The 25,216-nt window shown below is 38.4% G+C and overlaps 1 protein-coding gene across 5 annotated transcripts in view; it reads right to left on the bottom strand.

The window, feature by feature from the left end:
- Nucleotides 1-25,216, bottom strand: part of NTNG1 (netrin G1) — a 156,456-nt gene that overhangs the window by 47,284 nt on the left and 83,956 nt on the right. For all 5 annotated transcript variants that reach the window (XM_074906698.1, XM_074906700.1, XM_074906697.1 and 2 more), the window contains exons 4-5: nt 13,139-13,311; nt 2,769-2,795 (exon numbers count right to left, since the gene is read on the bottom strand). In XM_074906698.1, coding sequence (XP_074762799.1) covers nt 2,769-2,795; nt 13,139-13,311 — 200 coding nt within the window. The remainder of the gene's footprint in view (nt 1-2,768; nt 2,796-13,138; nt 13,312-25,216) is intronic.

The raw sequence follows: 25,216 nt of genomic DNA, 5'->3' as shown, positions 1-25,216 counted from the left end.
TCATTATTTTAGCAAGTAAAATAATGTAGTTTTCAGAATATTTACATGTTATATGTAAGCATTGCTTAAAATTATGAAATGGTTTTGGGACTCATTAATTGCTAACACTTTCACCAGTATTTTTCCAGACATGGCTGAAAAGGCCAGCATTGTAATCAAGAATGCTGGAAATGTTCAAAGAACCTATTATTCAACTGATAGACAACAGCAGGTACAAATGACCTTAATGGGAAAGCTCCGATTATTTATTTTTTTTCTTTTCTTCTAGATGATCAGAAAGGATGTTTACTTAATGATCACTTTCTTTATGTTCAAACTTTAATGATGAGCTGCTTTAATACAAGATCCTTTGAGGTAAAAAAGGAATAGAGAACGATACATATATGTGTACACAGGTAAATATATTTTATTTTTCTTTGCTTGCTTTCATTGCAGTCTTTAAAGTGTTAAATGAAGATCACTTGTAGTGGCATCTTCTTTGTATGCTGGCAGTTTAGTCTTCATAACTCCCGCCACAACCCCGTCCTCCTTATATACTAGGAAAATCTTGGAGCACACAAAAGCCAATAACCCTCCCCCCACCCTTCCCGCCCCCTTAGTGTTTGCTGCCAGGCAAAATAAAACCCAAACTGTATCTCCTGAGAGTAACTTCCTATCCCCAGATGGGGAGAAACTTTGCTGATATGAACACAAACATTGTATTAGCATAGACAAAAGAAGAAATCATGCAGAATCCATTAAAGCAGCCACAACTAATTAATCTTGTTTGGTTTTATGTATTAATTGTACTTCTGTTAAATTCTCTTAGAGACCAAGATAAATTTATGGGTTCTATCTTTGCTTAACGATAATTCTGCTATTTCTATCTTATAAGAAAGATGTTCAGAACATTGTGCAAGTAGAGCTATTTTCCCCCTGAGCTATTTAAGAAAAAACACATGAAAAAACCAAGAGAATATCAGTATTTACTTGTGCTCATGAAGTGATTCTCATGCTTCATCCTTTCCAGGTAGGCAAAGAAATTTGTTGAATTCTATCACATATTATTCCAAGACATTTACAGCAGATTAAAGATAAAGCATAGACTCGCAGAAACTCTTGTATTTCCTATGGAATGTTAAACAGAATTTTCTCCATTTGTAATAGATAAACTGTACGAATCACCCCAGTGTAAAATACAGGGGCCAACAATGCATCCTTTCAGGTCACCGTTATTTAAAAGGTATTTGAGTTTCCCTATTAAGTTTTCAAAGGCCAACATCTGCTGATGCTCAGAAATGGTAGATGTGGTGACAAAGGCTGTATGGAGTGTAAAGTGAAAACACAACCGTATAGTCCATGCAACACAGTACTAAAACTACAGCACAACCAAACTTCAAAGAGCTATTTTCCCATTCATCCCATTTCTGTTATTAATGGCAGGAATATTCCTGAGAACAGCGACATAAACATCTCTTTCATTGAGTTTATTTTTTTTGCTTATAAAATATATGTCTAAACACAAAGTTTTTAAAATGGCACATCACTATGTATTTGCAGTCATGCAAATGCCGAAGAAGGTATTACATTAGGAAAATTACCTTATTAAGATTGAAGGCTTTCATTTGCACGTTACTGCCATTGATGCTGTTTCGCTATTAAAGCTGCAAAACAGATGCCATGGCATCCAGCTGTTAACGCTGCTCTCATTTGCAAGGAGTCTACTTTTGATGGCATTTAACTTGCTGTCTAGAGCTTAACAAATCAGTACCATTCATAAAGTTAAGTAAACTGAGCTGATTTATAAATTGACAGATCTGATGCTGCATCATAAGAAGCAAGACAGTTTTACTCAAATTATTAGAAGCTTTTCAGCTGGGTATCAGGTAAGGGAAATTGCATTTTAGTACTGTGGTATTTTATCATTGTGATAGTCCTGCATCACAAAAGTTGTGTCGAAAGCCTCTACAAAGCTGAGGTGGTGGTGAAAATTCTCTCAGTCAGCTTCAGCAAGATCCCATATTTTTTATTTGTAATCAGCTAATGTGCCATGACTGTGTGCACTTCTCAGCTATAGAACTCAGCTGAGACTCACAGCTGAGCTACTGTGCACTTAGTCCTTTCAAGTGTTTTATTTAATTAATCATCTATTTTATTGATACAGTAGTTCTTTACACAGTGGTGTTATGGTTTTATTATAGTTTAATATTTTGGTGCTTTAATTGCATATAGGAAAGCAGGTTTTTTGAAGGAATGCGATTCTGTTTTATTTTGTGGAGTAAAGTGCAGTTCAAAGGCGGCTGGAGTTAATGCAAAGATTCCAGCAGATACACTGCATTTGCTAAGCTGCTTCATAAAAATGAAAACTCTTTCATTTATGAACTCTTCTGTTTGCTCTTTGAATTTACACACACACATACATGCATGAAAATTAATGGTCTTATACTTCTCTGTTATTAGCAAATACTTATTTTTTCTTTAAAAGATGCTCAACAAATATTTTCTGTGGAACAGTGTCTTAATTCTCTGTATAATAGTTTTATAGCACTCAGTTTTCATTTGCTGATCAGAAAATCTGCAGTTGAAGGCAGATGTGTTGTCTGGAGTGACGTTCTCTCTGACCACGTAATTTGGTTACATGTTAATGCAACAGAGGAAGGCCAATACATAGCCCTTGTACCACAGAGCACATTTTCAGAAAAACATTATCTACAACAGAAAGGGATAATGGGAAATTAGATCCAAGAAGCTGAATGACAATGCAAAACAATACTGGTTTTATTACTTACTACCAATACTGGAAATACTGGGTATACCTGTAGAGAAAGAAAACACAAAAAGTATAGTTAGTCGTTTGCTGTAGTTGGCTGAGCTATTACATCTAATATTCTGAAAACCATTTTCTCCTAATTTTCAGATTATTGTATCAATACATAATTAAACCTAAGCAACTGCCAATATGTACCCAGTCCTTTATAAAGGCAGACTCTTTAGGTTTTTCAGTATGAGGCTGCAGGGACCACTAAAATTTATTGACAGATGGGTATTTCTGGGACCTACACCAGCTCTCTGAACTTCATGAATTTGTTCGGAACAGTTTTGTATTTCATCTAACCAGCCATTAGGTTTAATGCTCTAGATAAAAATATCAGTCATGCATGTATTATGCAGATCTAGGAGAGTAATTTAACCAAGGGATAGATGCATTGCAAACTGCTTTGACCAGCTGCTTAAATCAGTTGATACCTTCTGTTGCATTAACTGTATATAGCTATTTTTTTTCCTCTTTTACCTGACGGTTATCTAAATTAAGCTATGGAAAAGAAAGGTAATTGAGCAAAACAATCTAATGCGTTAGGTTGCTCATATTGACTAAGCCTCTCATTGATTTTTTTTTTTTTTCTTCCCCTCCCACTACTTTCATTTCAACTCCTAAGATGAATTAATGCAAGGAAACCATTCTAGAGGCAGGTGAGATTTACCAGAAGAGGTAGGGCTGCTGAGGAGTAAAACTCCTCTGCTGGATTAGCATTGGGGATCTCATGTTGCATGATGCAGTCCCAACATGTAGCTTGTCATCAGGTCTGCCCTGAAAGGTGTGTAGCACAAAAATATGGATATGAAATCTTCAATGAAATGCCATTTTCTGTAGATTAAATGGAATTGCTAATGGCACTATTGCTTGTCTCTTGGGTTAAAGTCACAAATTGTGGATTGGTATTTAAATCCTGGATATTTGCATCCTCTTAGTTAAATACAGTTTGCCTTTTGTAAGTTTTATTGACTTTTGATGGCATGCATTTTACTGCAGAAATCTGTCTGTTTCTCCATTAAACATCTGTTATACTTCTTTCAACATCTATTTTGAAGTTCTGTCTTACTCGGGGATGGCATGGACCTCATTCTGCCATTTAGCAAACTGGGGCACAGGAATGTCTTGGGGATAAATGATATTCACTGTAAGCAGGGTTGCAGAGTCAAGTTCGGAACATTTCTAACTCGTGGCATGGCTAAGACATGGCTGAAATAACTGCACTGCAGAATGGCAACTATAAACAGATCTTTTGTGTTTCACCACATCAGTTCTGGGGCACACGTCAGAATCGCAGCTCTCTGGTTTCATATCTTAGGGAACCTGTGCTCTGGTAGAGCATCGGGCACGGCACTGGAGACAGTACCTGCTGCCAACCAAGCCCCACACTCAGATGTTGTTTGCAAACAGAATTATTTCTACTTCTGCTGAGATTAACATGTGTTTTCCAAAATTTTAGAATCATGAGGTATTGAAAGCCAAATAAAAATATTATCATAATAGAATAATGCTGTTATAGTTCTAAAAGTAACAAAAAGTGCTTTTTTTCAGTTAGGATAATGTAAGAGCACTGCTATTCTTTTGTCTTAAATGTCAAAAATACAATCAATTTTCAAATAATTTTCTCCAAAATTTCACAGAAGCGTGTTTACAATTTTTGCAAGCCATTGTATCTATTTTAAATTAACAGGATTCATTTTTATTTACACACTGACAGAACCTGCAAAATATTAGACAAAATACAGATACTGTGTTCTCGCACTCACACTTCCACTGTGAAATGGTATTTGTATTTCCTCTGGGTATACTCCCCCGCCTCAAACCTCTCTCTCTCTCCTACACACACACACAAATATCCTTTCCTTTCTCTTCTGAACAGATTGTAGCAAAGGGAGAGGCTTTCCTGCAAGTCTGCTCTCCTCATTTTACTGTACTTCAAAATTTTCAATGAATTCATAGTGATAAATGCTTCCTGGGCAGAGAATAATGAAAACAAGATGCCTGCTAGCCTGAAGGGCTCTGTATTAACCTTGCAAAGTTGTCTTCAGGTTCTGTTTGAAAAGCTCTTTTGATATTTCTGTGCAGAGTTTCTGGGTTGGTGTGATCTTCTGTAACCAGCTTGATTTTTGTAATACCAGGTATTCCTGTGTGTGGTGACTGGCCTTGATAGTGCACTACTTTGTGTCCTTTCTGCTAGAGAGAGTGAGAATGGCACTTCTAAGTTTGTCTGGAAAAGAGCTGGTTATGTAGGTCCATGAAGCAGGATCTATTAACACTCTGTGAAAACCGCACATATGATGGGAAAATTATTCTTAGTACGAGTGTTTTTGTGAGATCTGGAGTTACATATTGAGGCTAGCTCTTAAATTCAGCTGAGCTGTATTTGGTGCAAGTCCTTAGGTAACGAGGCACGGGAGGTGGGATTCTGCCTCTCCCCCTCTGTCAGCGTGGAGGCAGGCGGGGGCCTGACCGCACGACTCCTCCTGTGGCTCCGCCACTGTGGACACCAGTGGGCTGACGGGAGCCAGCCACCCCCCGCCAGCCCTCTGGAGACTGGTACGTTACATGATGTGGATTGTCTCCAGTTAGCCTTGTACTGAAATCTGTGAGTACTTTGCAGCAGAGAAATGATGTGAACAGGTTGCAGAGAGAGATGAAGAATCAGGCCCATTACTTGCCTTGATGCACAAGAGCTATTCGTCTAGCCATAAAGAGTAAATAAAACCAAGTGACTGCATTTATGTATATTCAGTTGTTAAACCAAGGCAATGTTCAATCTAAATTATCTTCCAGTTGAAATCACTGGGATAGTTATTAATGGTAATAGTTTTATAGTGAAGAAACAGTGAGCAAATCATGCAAAGTTCAGGAGCAGCTACTGCCCCCAAAATGGCAAACATTGCAGAAGAAAGTCTCTAACACTATTCATTATTTCTGACTTGAGTTGAGGGTGGTATATTACATGTTCACTGTAAGTGCATCTAAATATACATGCATTACTTGAGAGAAAAAAATCTGGTGTTTTCCTTTCATATGATCTTCTGCATCTGCCCTGTAATTTTCTCATTTCCCCTTTTTCCAGGAATAGGTTGTTTTAGCTATTGCTACCATGAAGCTGACTACTGAGAATGGAGGAAAAAAGCAAATCAGATGCTAGCAAAGAAAGCAAGTTTTTGATTTCTTTTGTAGTTTGTGTTAGCATGAAATCCCTAACATAAAGAAAGAGCATCAGGCTTTCGGTGAGAAGAGCCACACTGCTGCTTCCAGTCTCAGGGTGGGCCATACCATGCAGTCCCTGTTATCACCTCCATCCTCAATGCCTGCGTGCGCTTCCCACCAGCTGTGCAATTAATTCAGCCAGGCTGCATCCCTTCATGGGCATGGAGTATGCCTGGGATGAAGGAATTATTCTGTCAGCTCAGTCTTGGCTACCATCTTTCCCATGGGCTTCTCTGCCTCTTCTCCATCATAAGCTGAACGTGCACCTGCCTTATGACAGGGAGCCAGGGACTGGCTCCTGCTGCTATCAAAACATGACACCCAGCTCCCAGGCTTGCTCACATTCATGGAAAGACTGTCAGCCAGAGCTCAGTGAATTATCCAGGTGAATACAGCCCAGAGACTGAGAATTAAGGCTGTCTCCTACCAAGGCATGCAGGATACGATAGTAAACAGTGCAGTGCATGTTTGTATTCACATTAATTGCTGATCAAAGCTGTGTGAGAGCTTTTCTGACAAAAGAGACATCCTTATAATTGCACTCTATACCATACTTTTAAACTCTTAAAACAAGAACAAAATATAGAACTTTCCATAGCAAAGAGTCAGAGCAAAGCTGTTAATGCCACATCTGATCTTCTGCTAGAATAACTGTGCTGCAGCATGACAACACTCCCTGCAGCGAGTCTTTCTTCCCTTTGCAACTCCTCCACTGACGCATGATCGCAAAATCAGATCCTCAGCATCAATTTCAGAGGTTCTGAATTCTCTAGTAATTTAAAGCCCTGAGAAGCTGGAAGAACCTAGCATCCGTAATCCCTCAAAGGAGTGATTGTTAGGATCACAGGGTAAACTTTTCATGTATTGCCAAACCTGTATTCAGCCAAAGGACCATACACAGTGAAAGACACAATTCTTAGGAAATGTCACATGTATTTCATTGCAAGAGCCCTAGAACTCCTGCTACTGTTAATATCGCAGTTGCCTGCTCTGTAAAGACTGAAAATTTTTAAATTCCCAGAAAAAGAACTGCTTAGATAAAGTTTGTTATCCTCTACCTCTGCCTTCCCAGGCAATATTGCCACACATGAATGGGACAGAGAAAATATTTACTTATTGGTTTACTGGATAACACCTTTAAAATCTGGACTTTTTCTCATGATGTTCTAGTGACTCCAAACCAGTACTGAAAACTCTAAGAAACTCCCAGTGAGATCAAAGGATTTTTTTCAAGTAGTCATCATTTATTGATAGAATATTAGATATGAGAAGCTTCAAAAAGCCTGAAAATCAGACCATTTTTAGAACTTTGAGTATCTTAGAAAAGACACTTTGCCTACCATACTGCTGCTTAAGGACTAGAACCCTCTTTCATTGCTCCTGTTCACTGTATATGGCAAAAACAGAGTAGTTTGAAACCAGTGATGGATGGGAACAAGATGCCACAAGAACCTATACAAACAACCAGTTCAGCAGGGTCATGCAAGAGGGTAGTATTGAAGAATATTTTTTCCAGTCCCATTTAAAAAAAAACAGAGCATATGTTATTTATAGTGCATTGGGTTTTAGGTATGTACCTGCACTGTTTTGCTGCCCATTACACTGGATACCTAATTGGAAGGAAGTTAGTTTATAATTTGCAGGTTTTCCTGACACTTCTGTGTTCCTGAATGCTCTTGATACACTACAGCTTTGCCCTCACCACCAAGTTTCCCAGACTGACATAGCTTTTGTGTGACATCTTTCTGTGGCTTTACATCTTCTGTAAGCTTCATGAGCCAAAATTAATATGCAATAGGAACAACAAGAAGCTTTGCAATTTTGTAACATTATTGCATTCATACCTTCTTTTTTCTCTAAGAAAGATGTTATAAAAATCATCAAGAAGTAACCTTTTACATATTAAGCACAGTTGTCCCATTCCTTCAAATTGAGATCATGTGGGATCACCTCTTCTACCTCAGTCATGAAGCAGGCACTGGAAAGCTCCTTCCAGCTGTTTGAGAGAAAGGGGCCCTTAGAAAATGGGACACTATCTAATTTATGAGTCTGCTTTGACAGGACAGCAGGATGTGTGATCTTTTCAGTTATAGGGATCCATGCTGCTTGGACTCCTGAATAGAAAGCCTGCCATCATACAACCTCTTGTCCTACTTCCTTCATCCCCGTCCTTCAAGATGGCTTTGTGTCAGCAAATATTCATGGGTAAAACTACAAACACAGATGAGGGTAATCAGTGCAATACTTCAAGCGCCATATTTTTTGCCAGAAACTGTTTCCATGGCAGCTGTGCTGCAGTGATGCCTCATAAGTCTTTTCCCATTCAGGGAGGATTAAGGCCTTGCTGCTGAGACAGAGGCTGTACTATTAGAGGGGGACCTGCTGCAGGAGAAATTCAGTAAACTGATTGAGACCATCTGCCTAACTGTGGCTGAAAAGAACCACCAATGTTCCCAGTGCCCTCATCAATCTTTTGTTTCATGTTGAACTATGAATTAGGAAAGTCATGTAACAGCTGGGAGGCGGTTTTCACCAAGTGTCAACCACTTCTTGTACAAGTTATTGGTTGTGGAGGGACTGACAAAAAGCAAGCAGGCTTTGATGGATGGCAGCCCAGCACAGTCTTAGCTCTGTCTGATGGAGCGAAGTACGTAAGTGCCAAAGATGTTCTAAACAACAGGAGGAAGAAAAGGGCTAGTGCTGTCAGACACATACAACTGCTGAGGAGAAAAGCTATCTTGTAATACCAACTATAGAGAAATTCAATAAGATCACTTTGAGTGTCAAAACATATTGCAGGACAAACTATCCATAGAATGTGGCAGCACAAGGGAATAAATGTAATCACAAAATAGTCAATAAGATCGAGTGAAAATATAAAATAAATGCTATGTGGGAGACAAATGTGGAAATATTGTTAGTGCCAGTAAACAATAGAGTACTCTGTGTCTTTCACAAGCAAAGCACAGAAAAAACATTTGTGTTCTCCAGAAAAACTCATGCTGACTTAAAATGAGAAGGATACAGAAAACAGCTTTATGTCATGGTTTAGGCTATGACTGGAGTATAATCTAGAATGTCTTGTATTTCATAAACTGTGCCTTGAAAAGGTATAATAAAATCTCACTGGCCACAAAAAAAATGGCAGAAGCAGAACAGTGGAAACAACAGAAGTTCCAGTTGGGAAAGATTTGGAAATGGACATTAGGCTTCTTGTTGGATCACAGCAAATTACAGAGAATCTCAAGAAAAAGGATCTTTTTGTGAAAAAAAGTCTTTGTACAACTATTTTTAGCTGTACCTTATTTAAGCACACTCATATAAAAGAACTTCAAATCCATTTAAAATTTTAAATATTTTGGTCTTAGATGGAAAAGATAGACTCTGAAAATTGGAGAAAGGAAGAGTATCAAAGGGACACTTTATTACTGGATTATACAAAGTGGCCCCAGGGAATTAAAGTAATATATCAAGGGAAGTTTAGAGTCAAACCAGATAAGTTAATTCTATCACCATGTTTCAGCAACTATTTACAGAATTCAGGCCTGATCAGGGGGAGTATATGCTGACCACACAATGGAGATGGTGACATAAATGAACAGGGTAAGTGAAACTACATTGGCTGTGCAGAGAGTTTACATAATAATGCAAAGTTTCATATGCTCCAACACATGCGGCATTAAATCAGGAAGTGACAAAAGAAATGAAGTTTTTACATACCATAAATGATTGCTGCCTGTAGCAAGTAATCAGACAACCCGCAAGAAGAGAAGCTGATTTAGTTCTGAGGAGTGCATAGGACCTGATTCAAGAAGTAGTTATCAGAGAACCACTTCTGGACTGAAAGTCAACATACTTGTTGAGAAGGATAAAAAAAAAATCCATTGCAGTAATATTTAATTTTCAGAGAGTGAGCAGATAAAACCGAAGAAGTTAGTTAAAAGAAAAATAAGAACAGCTAAAAAGATTCAATGCGAACAGCATGGAGGCAGGCGAGAGATAAAGTGTACGAGACTCAGAATAATCACATAAACCCCATCAATTTTTAAAAAAGATTACAAAATTTTAGAAGATTTTAGAAAATTTAAGAGGATTACAAAATCTTCTAAACAAAAAAAACCCCAACCCAACACCCAACCCAAAACAGCAGAATGAAGATTATTTCGGAAAGACACCCTTCAAAAGTGTAAGTCATCTCAATGGAGAAAGATAGGGGAAAAAAAAGCATAAAATCTGTCAAGTTAAATATAAACCACAGTATTTTGAGATTCAACTTGCTACAGACATAAAAGTTAATAATAATTTTTTATTAAAATAACCACACTAGAAGCAGGAGGCCTCCCAGTGAGATGATTAGGTAGAGAGGCAATCAAGGTATAACAGTACTGGTTCCTAACTTCATTGTTTTCACCGATGTTCACAGCAAAGAAGGTTAGAGAGATTCTCACCGTCTGAGGAAGTTTCTCAATGTCTATCATAATCTGAAGGTGTTTTAGAAGATGTAAACAATATAGAACATAAGAATTGCCATAAGGTGATGTTCACCCAAACAGTGTTTTAAAGGAACTCAAATATGACATTTCTGAACTAACTACTGTAACATATGAACCTGTCACTTATGTCAGCCTTGATACGAGAAGAAATGTAACTGTGGCACAGTCTTTAAAAAGGACTCAAGGGCTGATTCCTGTAATAACAAAATATAAAGCAGACACATTTTTATGCCATTATAAAAGATCCATGTTGTTCTTATGTCTAGAATCATGTGTAGTTTTAGCCTCACCAAATAAAAAAAAATGACATCATAGAACCAGAAGCGAGCAAGAAAACACAGATGACTAGAGATGTGACATGGTTTTATATATGATAAGATTAAATAGATTAGGATTCATCATTTATAAAATAGGTTGGAGGAGTGAACATATCAAATCTATCTAACCATAAATGATATAAGAGATGTAAATAGGAATGCATTATTCTCTGTTTCTTCCTATCAAAGGAGGTACAGGGTTAACCATATAAAAACATTTAAAGCAAACAAAAGGAAATACCTTTCACTCATTGTGTCATTAAAATGTGAAATGTATTACCACAAGTTGTCACTAAGATAAAGGTTATGACAGCTGGGTCTCTCTCTCCACTCAGCAGCTAGCAACCACTGCAGGTAGGATGGAGGGTCCAGCTCAGAAAGCCAGTTTGTTGCTGGCAACAAGGAAGACAAAGAAGATATCCTTCATACTACTTCCTCTTTGTCATAAATTCCTGCAGCTGGTCACTGCTGAAGTCAGGATTTGAGGGTAAGTGGAGCATTTGTCAGCTCAAAGAAGGTTATGTTTTCATGATGCTATCATAATAGTAATAATAAAAACCAGAAAAGACTGACTATTATTTGCAAAATATTTTTATTTTTGATGGAACTGTGTATCTGATGGCATTCAATAATGTTGAAAGTTGTTTTAACAGGCTTCAGGCATCCTTTCAGTGGGCGCTAATCCCACTGTTCTGTCTGGTGTGTGCTCAACTGATTGGAAATGCTGTAGCTGATATAGCAAGCTGCATTTAGAAAGATCCTCGTTTTCTTGTTCAGATGTATCTTGTCACTAGTTTTAGATGATTGCTGGGTAGCAACTACATTATACATATATGTATATATGAGCACACATATGTATGTATGTGTGTATGTATATATATATAAAATATATGAATAAAACCAACTTAGTAAACTTCACATTTTTTTTCTGAACATAGCTTTAAAGTATTAATTCTGTGAGCCACACCCACTTTTTATAACGTGAAAAAGTGAATACTGTTACAAAATGTTTTTCCCCCGCTTTTTGAAAGTTCTTTTCTTTTCTGCTCAGTAAGAATTTTATCATAATTTCATGCCCCTACACTTCATGGTTTGTTACTTGGTCTATTACTCTCACATTTAACTTGATAAGGTCCTGCTTCCTATGATAGTAATTTTTGAGTTTTGATTCTTCACAGCTGCTGCTCTGAAGTAATAGATAACATTCTGAGCATTGCACATTGCTCCTGGTTTCAAACTTTTCATTCAACTGCAGTACATAGCGCTCTCTGTTTCTCCCAAATAACTTTTCAGTAAATTGTTATAGTCTAATATTCTAAAATTAATGTTTTGTTTTTAATCAGGACAAAATTGTGGACTGTTTTCTTAAAAGAAGCTAGTAACTTCTGTCAAAAGCTTTGGTGATTTATCCTCATCATCTTCAATCCTTTCTTCAAAGGAATTTAAGTCTGTTACCAGTTCAGGATGATTTGGAATCATTGTGTATTTCATACATGCATGAAAGGAAGAACTGATGCTCATACTTGTCTTCATGACCTCTTTTTTAGCATCATGTTCTTTTTGACCCAATCCTGTCCAGGACCAGGAAATGCAGCTGTCAATAACTTCCTTTGGATAGTATGAAAGTGTGCTGGAATAGTGACTGTGTCTTGTTGAATGTTGCTAGCTGGAAACAAGCAGATAGAAACACGCGGGTTCTGCCCTCCCCTGCCTCCTTCAACACCCACAGTGATCTAGAAGAGTGCATATGAATCTGGACTGCAGGTCGACATCACGTAAAACCTTCCTTTACCAACCTTTAGATCTTTAGTTATTAAACTTCCTTTACCAAACTTTAGATGTTTAGTTGTTAATTGGAAAAATTTCATCTGAGATCTTTTAACTTTCTTAAATGGATATAAAATAAGCAAGGACCTCATTTCACACATTGAGCTGAGGTGGTTTTGAGTCTTGAAGCAATAAGGATGTATGAATGGAGAGCTGAGAGTGCCATGGCTGGAGCAGTACTGCAGGTATTCCCACTGGTTTCTCTCCTCTGTGTGTGCTTTTTATGTGAAGGGTCCTAATTTTTTCATTCCTTAGCCCTTTCTGTGCAGTGTCCAGGGATTTGTCTACATGCAGTTTTCAAGCAAGTTATTTACAACCACGTGAGAGCACAGATAATACTTACAATTAACTTAAAATTTGACACCTTGTCCAATTATATGCACCGGGTCTTAAAGAAAGGACAAACTTCAGCAGCATTAATCTTTTTTCAGAGTCATGATACAGGACAGAATTCTAATAATGAAATATCCTTATTATACAGAACTACTTACAGATATTAGCAGTGCCCTTAGGTATAGGCAGATAAGAACCAGGGCTCCACGGTCGGCCCTGGTAATTCTTCTTGCATTTTCCACAGTCTGGGCCAGTTGTGTTATGCTCACATTCACAAAGTAGTCTTTTGTTTTCTTCTTTACAGCCAGTAGCGTGAAGGTTGCACTTACACCTATTTTTAGAAGGCAAAAATAAAAAAAAAGTGGGATATTATTTAGAGGTGAGTTTAAGTTCAGACTAAGTCTTAGTAAAGCATGTCCTATGGCAACCACTCTATTTCTGTGTGTTGTGCCTGTATTATTGTTTTAGCATGCTTTACAGCACATCACTCAAATAGCATGCTGTAGTATTTTCAGCTCACACAGGTCTAAAAGCAGTAATTTCACCAAGCCTCCAAGATGCTGACTCTTTTCTTGTTTTCACTAACACAGCTCCACTGAGATCAACTAAATTATTCATAATTTTCACTACAGACAGGTCTATAATCTTGCAGAAATTCAAGAGTTACTCAGTTCTCCCAGAAACAAAACAAGTCCTCTGCTTATATCCTTAGAGAATGGCCCAAATTAAGATCCAAATTAGACCCTGGGAGTCTGAAAAAACAGTTTTCAATTCAATATTCTCTGCAATGCCACACTTTAGTAGAAGGGAAGCTCACTATAATGGTGTTTTGTCATTATTGTTCAGCAAGTACATTCTTGCTCAGAAAGGAAAATTTTTTTGCCCACTTTAATTTGATATAGTTAAAATAGCTGAAGCTCAGAGGAAATATTTTGGTAGGCACATTTAGTTTTACTTCGGAAATAACAGTGAATTGAACCTTGTAACAAAATCATTAGATAAACCAGATTCTGCATCTGGTCTTAGAACAACTGTATTTTCTTCAAATTCCTCTCTTTCCCTGATACCAGGGCACTTACAGAATGGGAAGCTAGGTTCATAAACAGGTATTGTCATCTCTTCCCATACCTTTCCAATAAATGTCAAAACTGGCTAAAATCTGTTTCTGTTTGGGGCTGGAGAGAAAACCACTATTTAACGACCCTGCCTGTTTGTTTTCCTAATGATCCTATATCTAGTGATTTAAAGGGTTCTCACGGGGGCATTTGTCACCTGTTCCATACAGTGACCAATAATTAGAGCAAAACAACACATGGAATGGCCAAGTGCAAATTAACAGCTGTCAAGTTGACTTCCATTTGGAAGGAATATGACCTGAAGCAACTGGCTACATACATATATATCCCCAGGGTAAAACAAGCTTGCAGTTGTCATAAGTGGCTGCTGGAGAAAATCCACAAGAATCTGTAATACAGTAGATGGTGGAGCATTCTCCTCAATGCTAGAAATGAGGTAGATGAAACTGCTGTTAGAGCAATTCTCATTCTAAAGAAAACCAGGTTCAGCACCTTTTAAACTGAAATTACCAAAATGTATTGAGTATGCCAGATAAAAGAAACTGTGATTAATTTTTATATCATTTCCAAACTATGGATGCTTAAAGACTACATCAATTGTAAAGTACATTTTCAAAGACTAGCCACTGCAGAATGAAAGATGCCTGCCTGTGTGTCAGTGGATGAGATATGCCTACTCGTGTAGAGATTGAAGATTTTGGTAAATGGCACTGCTATTAAGAAAAGTAACAGGTGGTTTTACTGTCTACAGGAATATGAAAATTGCCTTCTTAGTGTATAGGCAACACAGAAGTTGGGTTTGGTTTATGACTATTAGTGTTATACAAGTATGAAAAAAATCTGTAGATTAATGAAATCTGAAGAGACTAAACTGGAGTTCTTGTTGGTGTCAGGAACTATACATAGGGAGTAAAAGAGCAGAAGCATAAGCAAAAAAAAGACATTCAGAGGACTGAACCACAGAGGCTCTGATTCTCCTCTCGTGTGAATTTTTTTCTGAGGTCACTTCACAGATCTCAGAGAGATTAATCATGATTTCCACAGCAAATCAAGGACGTAGCTGAATACTGAATGAGTGAAAAATGCAGACAGTGCTAAAACTGAAAGAGAAAAGCATCTGTGGAGAGCGAACTGAAGTTGGAGAGTACTGTGTCTGGGGAAAAACAAGCCAATAACAAATTCTGTGCTGTATGTGGAGAGGCATTTTTACTGAAGCAGGGAAATAGTATTTTGTATACTACTTTTTTTTTTTTTTTTTTTTTTTTTTAAGGAAGGCTGCACTATGAATTGGGCAGTCTGTCCCAGGGACCTCATCAGAGTGTATGTATGGACAATCTCAGAGACTACTACAAAGAAGAGATCTTGAGGGGCACTTCTCTGGATGAATGGAAGAGGTAAATGTGTGTAGCAGGTCTGAGAGATGACTAGGGTACAATAAAAAGCTAATTCTATTTGTGGGATAAGCAGTAAGGAAAACTGAAATATTTCCAGTTACAGAAAGACGACTATTTAGGTAAATGTACCATCCAGATGGACCTTGAGAGAACCACTCTTGCGATGAGATATACTGGATTGTGAACAGTGTGAAAATAAAGCAGCAGAGTCTGGACCTTAGGCATTTCAGGTGACTGTGAATTAGCTGAGCACCACTGATCTGGTAGCTGACTTGGGCTCCCATCAGATCCCTGTCAGGATGTGGACATCATCTTCCTATGGAAGACTGCCGAAGTTCAGAGTCCTTCATCTGTCTCGTCTCTTTTTTAAGGAAGATTACTTTTCTGCTCCAGAGGTTAGGAAATATTTTGTTACCTTATGTGAATATCCATGATGATAGGTTGTTACTGAAAATCCTAGGTAACATTTGTAATTTCTTTAAACACTTGCTTTGAAACGCTGTTCCTAGCTGTTACTGCTTTAAATCTGATATAGTAGCGAAAGGCTTAATTAGATTTACATACAAAGCACATTAAACACAAAATTTCACATAGCCCTTGGAGATGCTTCCATGAGAAGAATGTGGTCACTTCAGCTGCATGTGTAAGAATGGAGGAGTTCTAAAAACCTAAAAAACTTCTTCCACATCTTGTGTACTGAGTTCCAGATGATAATATTTCATGCCTATATAGTTTCTTGAAATCCAAAGAATAAAGTCAAAGTGCTTTACAAGGTATTACGTAAACATGCCCAGAAATGCAATTACTGGGTAGCAGTGGGTGGGTAGTAGCTGCTTCGCACATCAAGTGGGTTTGCCTGTGTACTGAGAAGGGATGATTGAGGGAGTTCTAATAAGTATAGCAGGTTTGAGAATACAGGCTAAGGTATGGCAAATGTAAGAGAACCTGTGCTGCTGCCTTCACACTGCACTGGCAAACAGCTTAATGGCAAAATTCCATGTAAGGATTAAGCAAATGTTAAGGGCAAAGTGCAGTTCTGAGATACAGTATATGCTCACCATAAATGGCATTGCTGAGGTCTGATGCATTGTATGTCTTTACAAAGGATGTCTATGATTATAAATATCAACAACTCCATGAACAATAAGGTTACATACTGGGAGGTGCAGGCTTTGAAACAGTTTTCTACCTGAAGGGAACGGTTGTCTGCCTGTTTTGTCTGGTGATGGTTTTTTCAAACTTTTTTTTTGTTTGTTCATCGTTGTGGGAGTGGCTCTGTCAGTGCTGAATTTGTGGAAGTGAAGTGAACACCATGTCCCGACAACACTTGTCTGTATTTGGAAACTTTCATCCTGATGTTTCCACAGCTCAGTTGATATCCATCTTTCTAGTTCAAACTGTGAGGACTCTTTCTGCTAAGCAGGCTGGTTACAGCACATGCAAGAACACATTTCCCTCCAACGTGCAAATTCAATTTTGAATCACTGGAGATTGATATTGCTGTCCAACACTATAAACTCTAATTGTGTGGGAGAACAAATTTGTTTTTCTGACCACTCATCTTTGACAGACTCATTATTTTGTCATAAAGCAACTGAAATGATATTTTTGGCAGTTACATAAGGTGCAGGAAGCACTCTGGCGCGTTGAAGGAGCAGTGCTGTTGTAGTGGGAGCAGGAGCCCCGGGTGTGCTGCATTCCTCACAGACTCTATTTACATGCAGACAACTGACATTAAAATGCTGTAAATATCACTAAGGTAATCGCTAATAGCGTGCTGATGCTCTTGCATGTGAGTGCCAACCGACAGACTGGAGGTCACATGAGGGGATCATTTATGTTGAAGAGATCATTCATGAGAAAGAAGACAAGAGAAGCTCTTTGATACATTTTTAACGACTAGCCATATGTTCCTCACTTAGATACATCTTTGGATCATTCTAGGTCATCACCAAAGTTTAGAAAATCAACTTAAAACCAACTTCTAAGCCCTCTGCAGACTCTTCACTTTTACATGCCACGAGTCAGCTCTCTGCTCCCAGGTAAGCAAAGCCTGAACTTGCAGAGGAGTTGGTATGTTTGCTCTTCGCATTACTGCCCACACAACATGGTGCACACACAGCGTAAAATACCATCTCCACACAGTTTTAATTAGGCATTTTAAAACACCGTTAGCAATGTTAGCAGCCTTAGTCAGCTCCCCAGTGCTAGCAACTACTTCCAGCACCTTGTTACAGTTGTCCTAAAGGACTTGGCCGTGTTTAGCATGACATCAAACATGTTAAGGCTATCTACATTATGCCTCTCAAGTTTACTAATGACCTTGAGACAGTTTCACCAGTGAGATTTAGCTTGCTAAAATAATGTAGACGAAGATGAAAATTCCGCATTGCAAATACATTTTAAGTGATACCTCAGCAATGAAGGAGGAAGAGATGTAGGTTGGGAAAGCTAATAAGCAGCTTTAAAATATATCATGAAATCTTTGGGATAAAACCAGCCTTGCATCTGAATCATTCAATTTTCAGGTTTTACATCTTTTTTACTTTTAATTTTTTTTGACACTTTATGAGACAAATTCGTCACAACTCAGAAACTGTCTGTACCGGTAAGTGACAAAACTCTTGCACCATTGAGTGTACAAGGTAAACATCATGAAAATACTTAGTTTGTTTTTCCTTTAAATCTCTTTAACAAGTGGAACATCTTTTCATAGAGGCTTATGGCCTCAGAAACATCATGTCTGCTGAATACTATTATTCATTATATCACAGGATTTTTCAATGTCATGTCAAAAAACCAAAGTATGCTGGTCCTTATCCTAATTTCTAAAGCTTAATAGATGTCTACTCAGCTTGACTATTGAAGCAGATTTTGTGAGTATGAAAACAAGTATAAAGCATACCGTTGTGAAGAAATAAAATGATTGCCGGCCAATTTATTTCTGCGAGCATGGAATAGACAGAACACACACATAAAAGAGGTAACAAGATAATTACTGCAATCTAGGCTACCAGTGCTCACTGCAGGGACTACCCATCTGAAGAAGTTCTGAACTAAAAGGATCAAAAAAGCCTAAGGACAGTTGGCAATCAGAAAATGGCGTGGGTTGCTGGCTGCTACTAGGTCTGCTGAATAAATGCTCCAACTCACGTGAAGCACAAAAATCAATTCTGGTTTTTATTCAGTATTTTTTGAGCCATATGAATGCCTCAGGTCCATGTTGCTGTACGGAATCCAAGTCCAAAAAAGGTACTACATCTTATTCTGGAAGTTATGGATAAAATCCCTCTTGTCTGCTGGTAAAATGTAGCCACTGTAGTGAGAGTAATGAAATGTGAGCCCTTTCTTTCATTTGTTTATTTCTGGTAATGCATTTGGTCATCAGCCTTTGTCTCTTTGCCTGAATTTATCTAATACAACATAATCTCCCACCAAAAAAAGAGCTTCCTTTGTGGAATGGGGCTACATCAATAATAAAGGATAAAAAATTTCAATAATAACAAATATAACGTTGTATAGGTAGATATATTATTCCTTCATTTGCAAAGCAAGGATCAGGTTTTTAAGCTTCTTAAATCTGTAAGTAGCTTTGTGGCTAGAAAAGAAGTTTAACCTGCGCTCAGTAATCCTGCTGCACCTTAGTACCTTAGAATCCAGAGATTTACAGAAGCCTCTTCAACTTTATTCTTTACCGTTTAGTTTTCACTGCTAAATTTGGGAGGAAATTGAATTAGATTCCCACAGGCAGTATGGAAAATTGGGCAAAATAGCTTCTTATTCTCCCTCAGCTGAATATAATATATTTAGTGGGGAACAGCAAAACTCAGGCACAGAGGGTATGTTTACTTTGCTTTCTCAGTGGCCTACTTCCCAGCAGTTTGGAGACCTTGATATTAAAAAAGAAAACAAAGTCCAAAAGGGCAACATAATTCCCTTTCCCACAAGAGTTAAGACTTTCCAAGACTCACAGAAAGTGTGCAGGGCATGGAATTGCCCTAAGGCAGCCCAATACTGAGAGCACATTGATGCTAAATTGAAATATTGACATGTTTATAGTATTTATTGTGTTCACACACTAGTAAACATTTCTAAGTATTCTGATTATTTAAATAGGAACTACTGTCAAGATAAATGCTGGTCAATATAAACAAGACAGTATCACTACTGATCTATTTATATCTCAACCTCTATTTGATTAGTACATTCTGGGATAGATACATACTGTCTTCCTTCTGAAGCCAGACTTTAGTGGAGTGGGTCCTTTTGGCTTTGCCACTCCTTTTCCCCTGCCCCTTTCAGTCAGAGGACCACAAGCAACCTTACCTTGCCAAATAAAGTGTAAATGTTTCTCATTACTAGATGACATCCTTCCAAACAAACAGAGGCAACTGAAAATGTTTATAGGCTAGATCAGCAACACTTAGAACTCAAACATAGAAAGGAGGAGGCAGTAACCTATTAAACCTCTTACAAACACCTCAGTATTTTTAAGCATTTGAAACTCTTCTGATTTCTTGGCTAGATAAAAAAAATGTTATAAACCAACAGATATGAAAAGATTCAGACTTACTTCAGTCTCTTAGGTCCAAAGTCTAAAAATAATCCAATGATGCTTATGCCTAGTAGAACAGAACAGCGAATTCTGAGTCCAAGTTATTTCAGTTTACCACATAAAAAAATACCTAAACTTAGTATTAAATACATAGATACATCTAGACAAGTGGAATGGCTAAATGCTTTTTCTAATCTTCATTTCACATTCTCTAAGTGATAAAGCTGAAATAAATCTGTCTGAAAATATAGCTGCTGTTAGCTGCTGTAGAGAACTAACTTCCATCCCCTTCCCAAATATTCATTTTTGCCTGTTCTTCAGAGATATTAGTTTTCATGGAAATGTGTCAATAAAAAGAGTGGCTATAAAATCTGCTAGAGTTTGCCAGCAGCATGTTCTGCAAATAATTTCACCCGTGAACACAGTTTGCCAGATTCTTAGCTGATGTAAATCCATCTGGCTGCAGTAGAATCAATGAATTTATGGTAGTTCACACTGTTTGAAATGTGGCCTAATTTGTTTCTAGCTTTCATTCATATTATTCTAAGCTCACTGGCTGTATTTTTAGATAATGGCAGATAACCTTTTTATCACTTTGAATGGCAGACCCAAGACCTTGAACAAGCACGGCATGGAAACTGGGTGTCAGTGGAGGATAAGGAGCCCAGGTGTGATGTGATTTTAGGGACAGGTCTGCTGAGAAGGTAAAAGGCTTGTTATTTTACATTGTGTCCATGCATTTATTTTGCTCTAATCTTTCACCTCAGAAATAGCAAGCTTTTCTTATCTACATGAAGGATGCTGAACAGGGCCCATGGCAGTCATGTCTCTCCCAGAGAGGACACAAATTCTCTTAATAAGATGAAGATCAATAATGACAGTTTCCTCCAGTGCTACCAACTGATCATTTAACACTAGTGATTATTTCGGTAGGTTCCCAGACTACCACTGAAGAATGGAGAAAAAGCAGTGGATGTAAACTCTAAGTTCATCAGTATTACAATTAGTTTTTCTTTTTCCTTCTTTCCCACTTGAAAATTTCCTTCCTTCTCACTGGAATCTCTGGTTTCACCTACTAAGTCGCTGTACTTCATACAGAAATCAATGTCTTGATACATAGATGGGATAGGATGGTAGAGTGGGAAGTACATCTGTTGCAGAGGTACTGCATAGCTTAGGTGTTGTGAGTTACGATATCACACGTGTTTTAATCGGTTTGTTCTAAATATCAAGAAAAACTAGGAGATGGTAAAAACCTGAATATCCTCAGCTGTCCATACTGTTATGCATCAGAAACAGAAGGGCTATGGTGACAAGAATGCAGCACTCTCTCCACCAGCTGGAATAATGCAATCTGCTTGGCAGTACCTTGTCATTATCTGTCTGATGGTGCAAAAAAGTTAAGGAGCATGCTGGCTGAGATTTGAATACTGTTCATTGACATCAGGATATTAAGGAAGCAAAGTTTCCATTATTTTTAATTTTTTTTGCTGCTGTCCCAACATCCTGCTTAGCCAGCCTTACTTTGTCATCCATCCACTGGGCAGTAAGTCAGTATCAAATCAATACACACCAACAGACACCCTAGACACACCTTCTATTTTAATCACTATAATACCGCCAGGCAAAATTTAACCACTCTATCACAGCAGTTGTAAGAGTTGGTACCACAGCCTGCTAGACTGTTAAGAACATGATACACAAACCTCAGATGAAAGGTGCAGCAATATATCACTGCAAATTTCTATAGCTTACAAATTTAAAACGAAAGTTAAAAAATCTGTAGGAGTCAGTTTCTTCTCTTTTCTCCTCATGCAAATTTGAACATTAGATTTGAAATTCCTGGCATTGGGTTAATGTGCATCACCACTTTTAAGTTTATTGAGAGACCTATTTTTCTGGGTTTAATTTAATTAATACCAGTCTTACATCTGCTCAGCAGCAATCCCAAGAAAGCTGCTCTAAGATGCTAGTGATTACACCAAACTTCCTGTCTTTATTTCTAAGCTGTATTTCACAGTATCAGCTGCCAGCTGGTACCCTGAATTCTTTTTCCAAGCACAACACTGAAAAGGAACAATTTGTTGTGTGGGAGGTCTGAAATTGTGGTCATTAAATTACCATCCAAGTGGACATGCTTACAATACCATTCAAAAATGTTACTTAACTCTCTGAAATGGGAAAAATTTTATTTTCGCATGCAGTGATACCCCAAGTGAGCTGTTACAAATTCGTGCCCATGATTAATGCTGGACAGACCTGGCTGAAGCAGAGGTATCTTTAAGCTTAGAGAAAGACTTGGCATAGCACCTATTGTGTCACAGTAGGGAATAAAGTATTTTCATGAGCCATTGTCAGGGGAGCAGTTTTTCTGCTATGTGAGAAACAAGCAAGGTTAATTTCATACTGATTTCAATAACTTTTTGAGGACCATAATATAGAAAAGCAGCATAAAAATATCCATGGTGTGCACAAAATTCAACACCAGGGAAACCAGTTCTGTGAAGCAGTACATCTGCTGCTCTTTTCACAAGATTTCACAGCATTTCCCTTTGAAAGACCTCCTATGGACTCATTTAAAGGCTCGAATGTGCCCCTAATAGTCACTGCTGCAGGGACGGTCTATACGGAAAATGGGGTATGGGCTGTAACGGGGTTGCTTCCAAGTGAGAGATAATACTCCTTGTGCTAGCCTGAGCAGTGCTGCTGGGAGGAGCAGTGGATGCCAGCCCTAACTCGGTGCAGACACACACATGCCGCCAACGCCCTCGCTGGGCGTCCCTGTGCCAGGCCCCAGCTGTTAGGGCCGGCTCCCCGCACGCAGGCCCACAGGGGGTGCAGAACAGCACCCCCCTCCCGCCTACTCTTGGACACCAGGTTTCACTTGAAAAACTGAGATGTCTCTGATAGTTTTAATGCAAGTAATAGCTTGGTCCTGTTTCTACTGCAGTCAGTAACAGGAAAGGACTTTCTGCGGGTCCTGGTACGAGGATTCAGTGAGGAACCCTCTCCCCTGCTCATTCTCTGAGAGGCATTTTATGTGACCAGCTCTGCTTTTTAAGCCCTTTCGTTATGTCTGTAGGTGAGAGGATTTTACAAATCACACGAAGCCCTGAGGAGACTTCCACCTCCCTTCCAAACAAACACAGAGGCCAGGGAAAGATCTGTTTCCAAGAAGAAAATGAGTCAGAATTCAGAGAAAAGTAAATGCAAAGCAGAATCGTTTACAGATGTCTAATCCTGTCAGAGCAGCTGGTTCAACCCAGCTCACAGTGGCTCCCATGACACACCCGGCTGGGCAGGCTCCTGCCGGGACAGGAGCCGTGCAGGATGGGCCAGGGAAGCGGGGCCAGACCAAGGGGTAGGAGACAGCCAGGAAAGCTGCAGGCAGTGGAACAGGAGACCCCACTTACCTCTCTTTAAAAACGGCCAGTATAGAAGTCAGACTTTTCTCCAACAAGAAAAGGACTATTGAACATATTCTTGGTTTTATTTTTCAGTGTATTTTGGCCACCTTTAGCTCTAGGCATACCACCAATACACACAACCAGCAATAGAGCACACACAAAGAACAAAGGCTGAGTTCTTATTCCACTTAAGTTCTGTTAATAAATATAGTTACACACAACACCTAACGGTCCCTGAAAAGCCCAGGATTTAAGTGCTTAAAAAAGACATGTACTTCAAAATCAGATTTTCGTTCTCTTATCTGTCTTGTTTTATAGATGTGTGGGGAACAGTAAAGAACTGCTGATAAAAGCACACTTTAATTTTCAGTACCACCGTGAGAAGTCTAGACAGTGGCTGGACATGTAGGAAAACCACCAGGATAAGCGAGGGTGTAGCAGTAATGTAATCCAGGTTGTTCTCTTTTGAGAATCCTGAAATCCCAGACATGAAAACTTTTAGCATACGCTTTAGCGGCCTGTCCTCTTGGTACATATTTTAAAATGACAAATATGTAAAATATTTTTGAATTGTAAATACACAGCCTCGCCCCAAACTAACACGTGATTCTGAGAACTAGTTTAATATTCCTCTTTTCAGGCTTATACCTTGCTCCTGGTCTGCACAGAAGCCACTGCCCAAGAATCATCTCTGCAACCACTCTGAAGGGCGCCTTTATACACAGGTAAACTGTGTCCTGCTGTCCCCCCTCAGTGTTTTGCTGTTCTGCTGGTTATCGCTGATACTACTTCTAGGTGTTACCTGAGCTTAAGGACTTTGAATCATCCCTCGCCCTCTGCAGTGCTGCCATCGCTACCAAAAAGAGAGAAGGACGGGCAGGTTGCTGCATGCCTGAGCACCGGTGTCACAGCCCTTGTTCTCTGCCGGATCCTGCTGGCACCTCCCTTTGACGTTTCTCATAAAGGCAAAGGAGAAGACTGCACTTACTATACGGGCAGGTTAATTGATCCCTTTTTTGAAAAATCATATTGCTGAACTTGAACTTTAAGGATAATTACAAGGCACAAAGCAGCTATATTATTTTCTGGAGTGTGTTTCGAGGTACTCATGATTAAACTATCAAAGTCAAGGGTGCATAACGAACTGTTCAGAGCAAACAAATCCGACTAAATACTTCAAAAGTGCTTTTGTTCTTGTGTTTTCTTGTGTTTCATTAGGGTTGATTTTCAAAATGCTTAGGCCTCGTGGCTCCATCTAAAATAACTGGGAACTGGCAGCTTCTTATTACCAAAATATTACCAGACACTTCAAATCTACTTAAAAATATATAAATACTTTGTTTCTCTTTTTCCTTTTTCTCTTTCAGTTTTTCATCTTGATTGGAGGTCATAATTTGAAAGAGAAAAGAGAGAAAACCTAACAGAACACTTCTCATTGTTTATCATGCTAGCCTCAATTTTTTAACTTTTAAATTCCATACAATATAAGCTCCTTGTCACAGAATAATTCCCTCTGGAATTATTATGATAAGAATTATTTGCCAGTAGAGCCATGCGAATAATTGATTTTTCAGTTCACTGACTGAACTGAAAAAAACTGGGGGGGAAAAATAATTTGTGTCAAATAAAAGAATAGTTTTATTTTCAGGTTTTAAATCCCCTTTTAAAAATATTTTTGACAATTTTTTGAGCAAAAATATTTCCAAAGGAAAAATCATGGCTTTTTTGAGTTTTCAAAAAATGAGTCAAAAGTATTTATTAATGTGTGTTGAATTCTGAAGACAATTTTAGCCACCCTTGACAG

This window comes from Athene noctua, chromosome 5 (genome assembly GCF_965140245.1).
Source record: "Athene noctua chromosome 5, bAthNoc1.hap1.1, whole genome shotgun sequence".
NCBI classification, from domain to species: Eukaryota; Metazoa; Chordata; class Aves; order Strigiformes; family Strigidae; genus Athene; species Athene noctua.
Note: the sequence above shows the minus strand (reverse complement) of the source record. Positions and strands in the feature narration are given on the sequence as shown.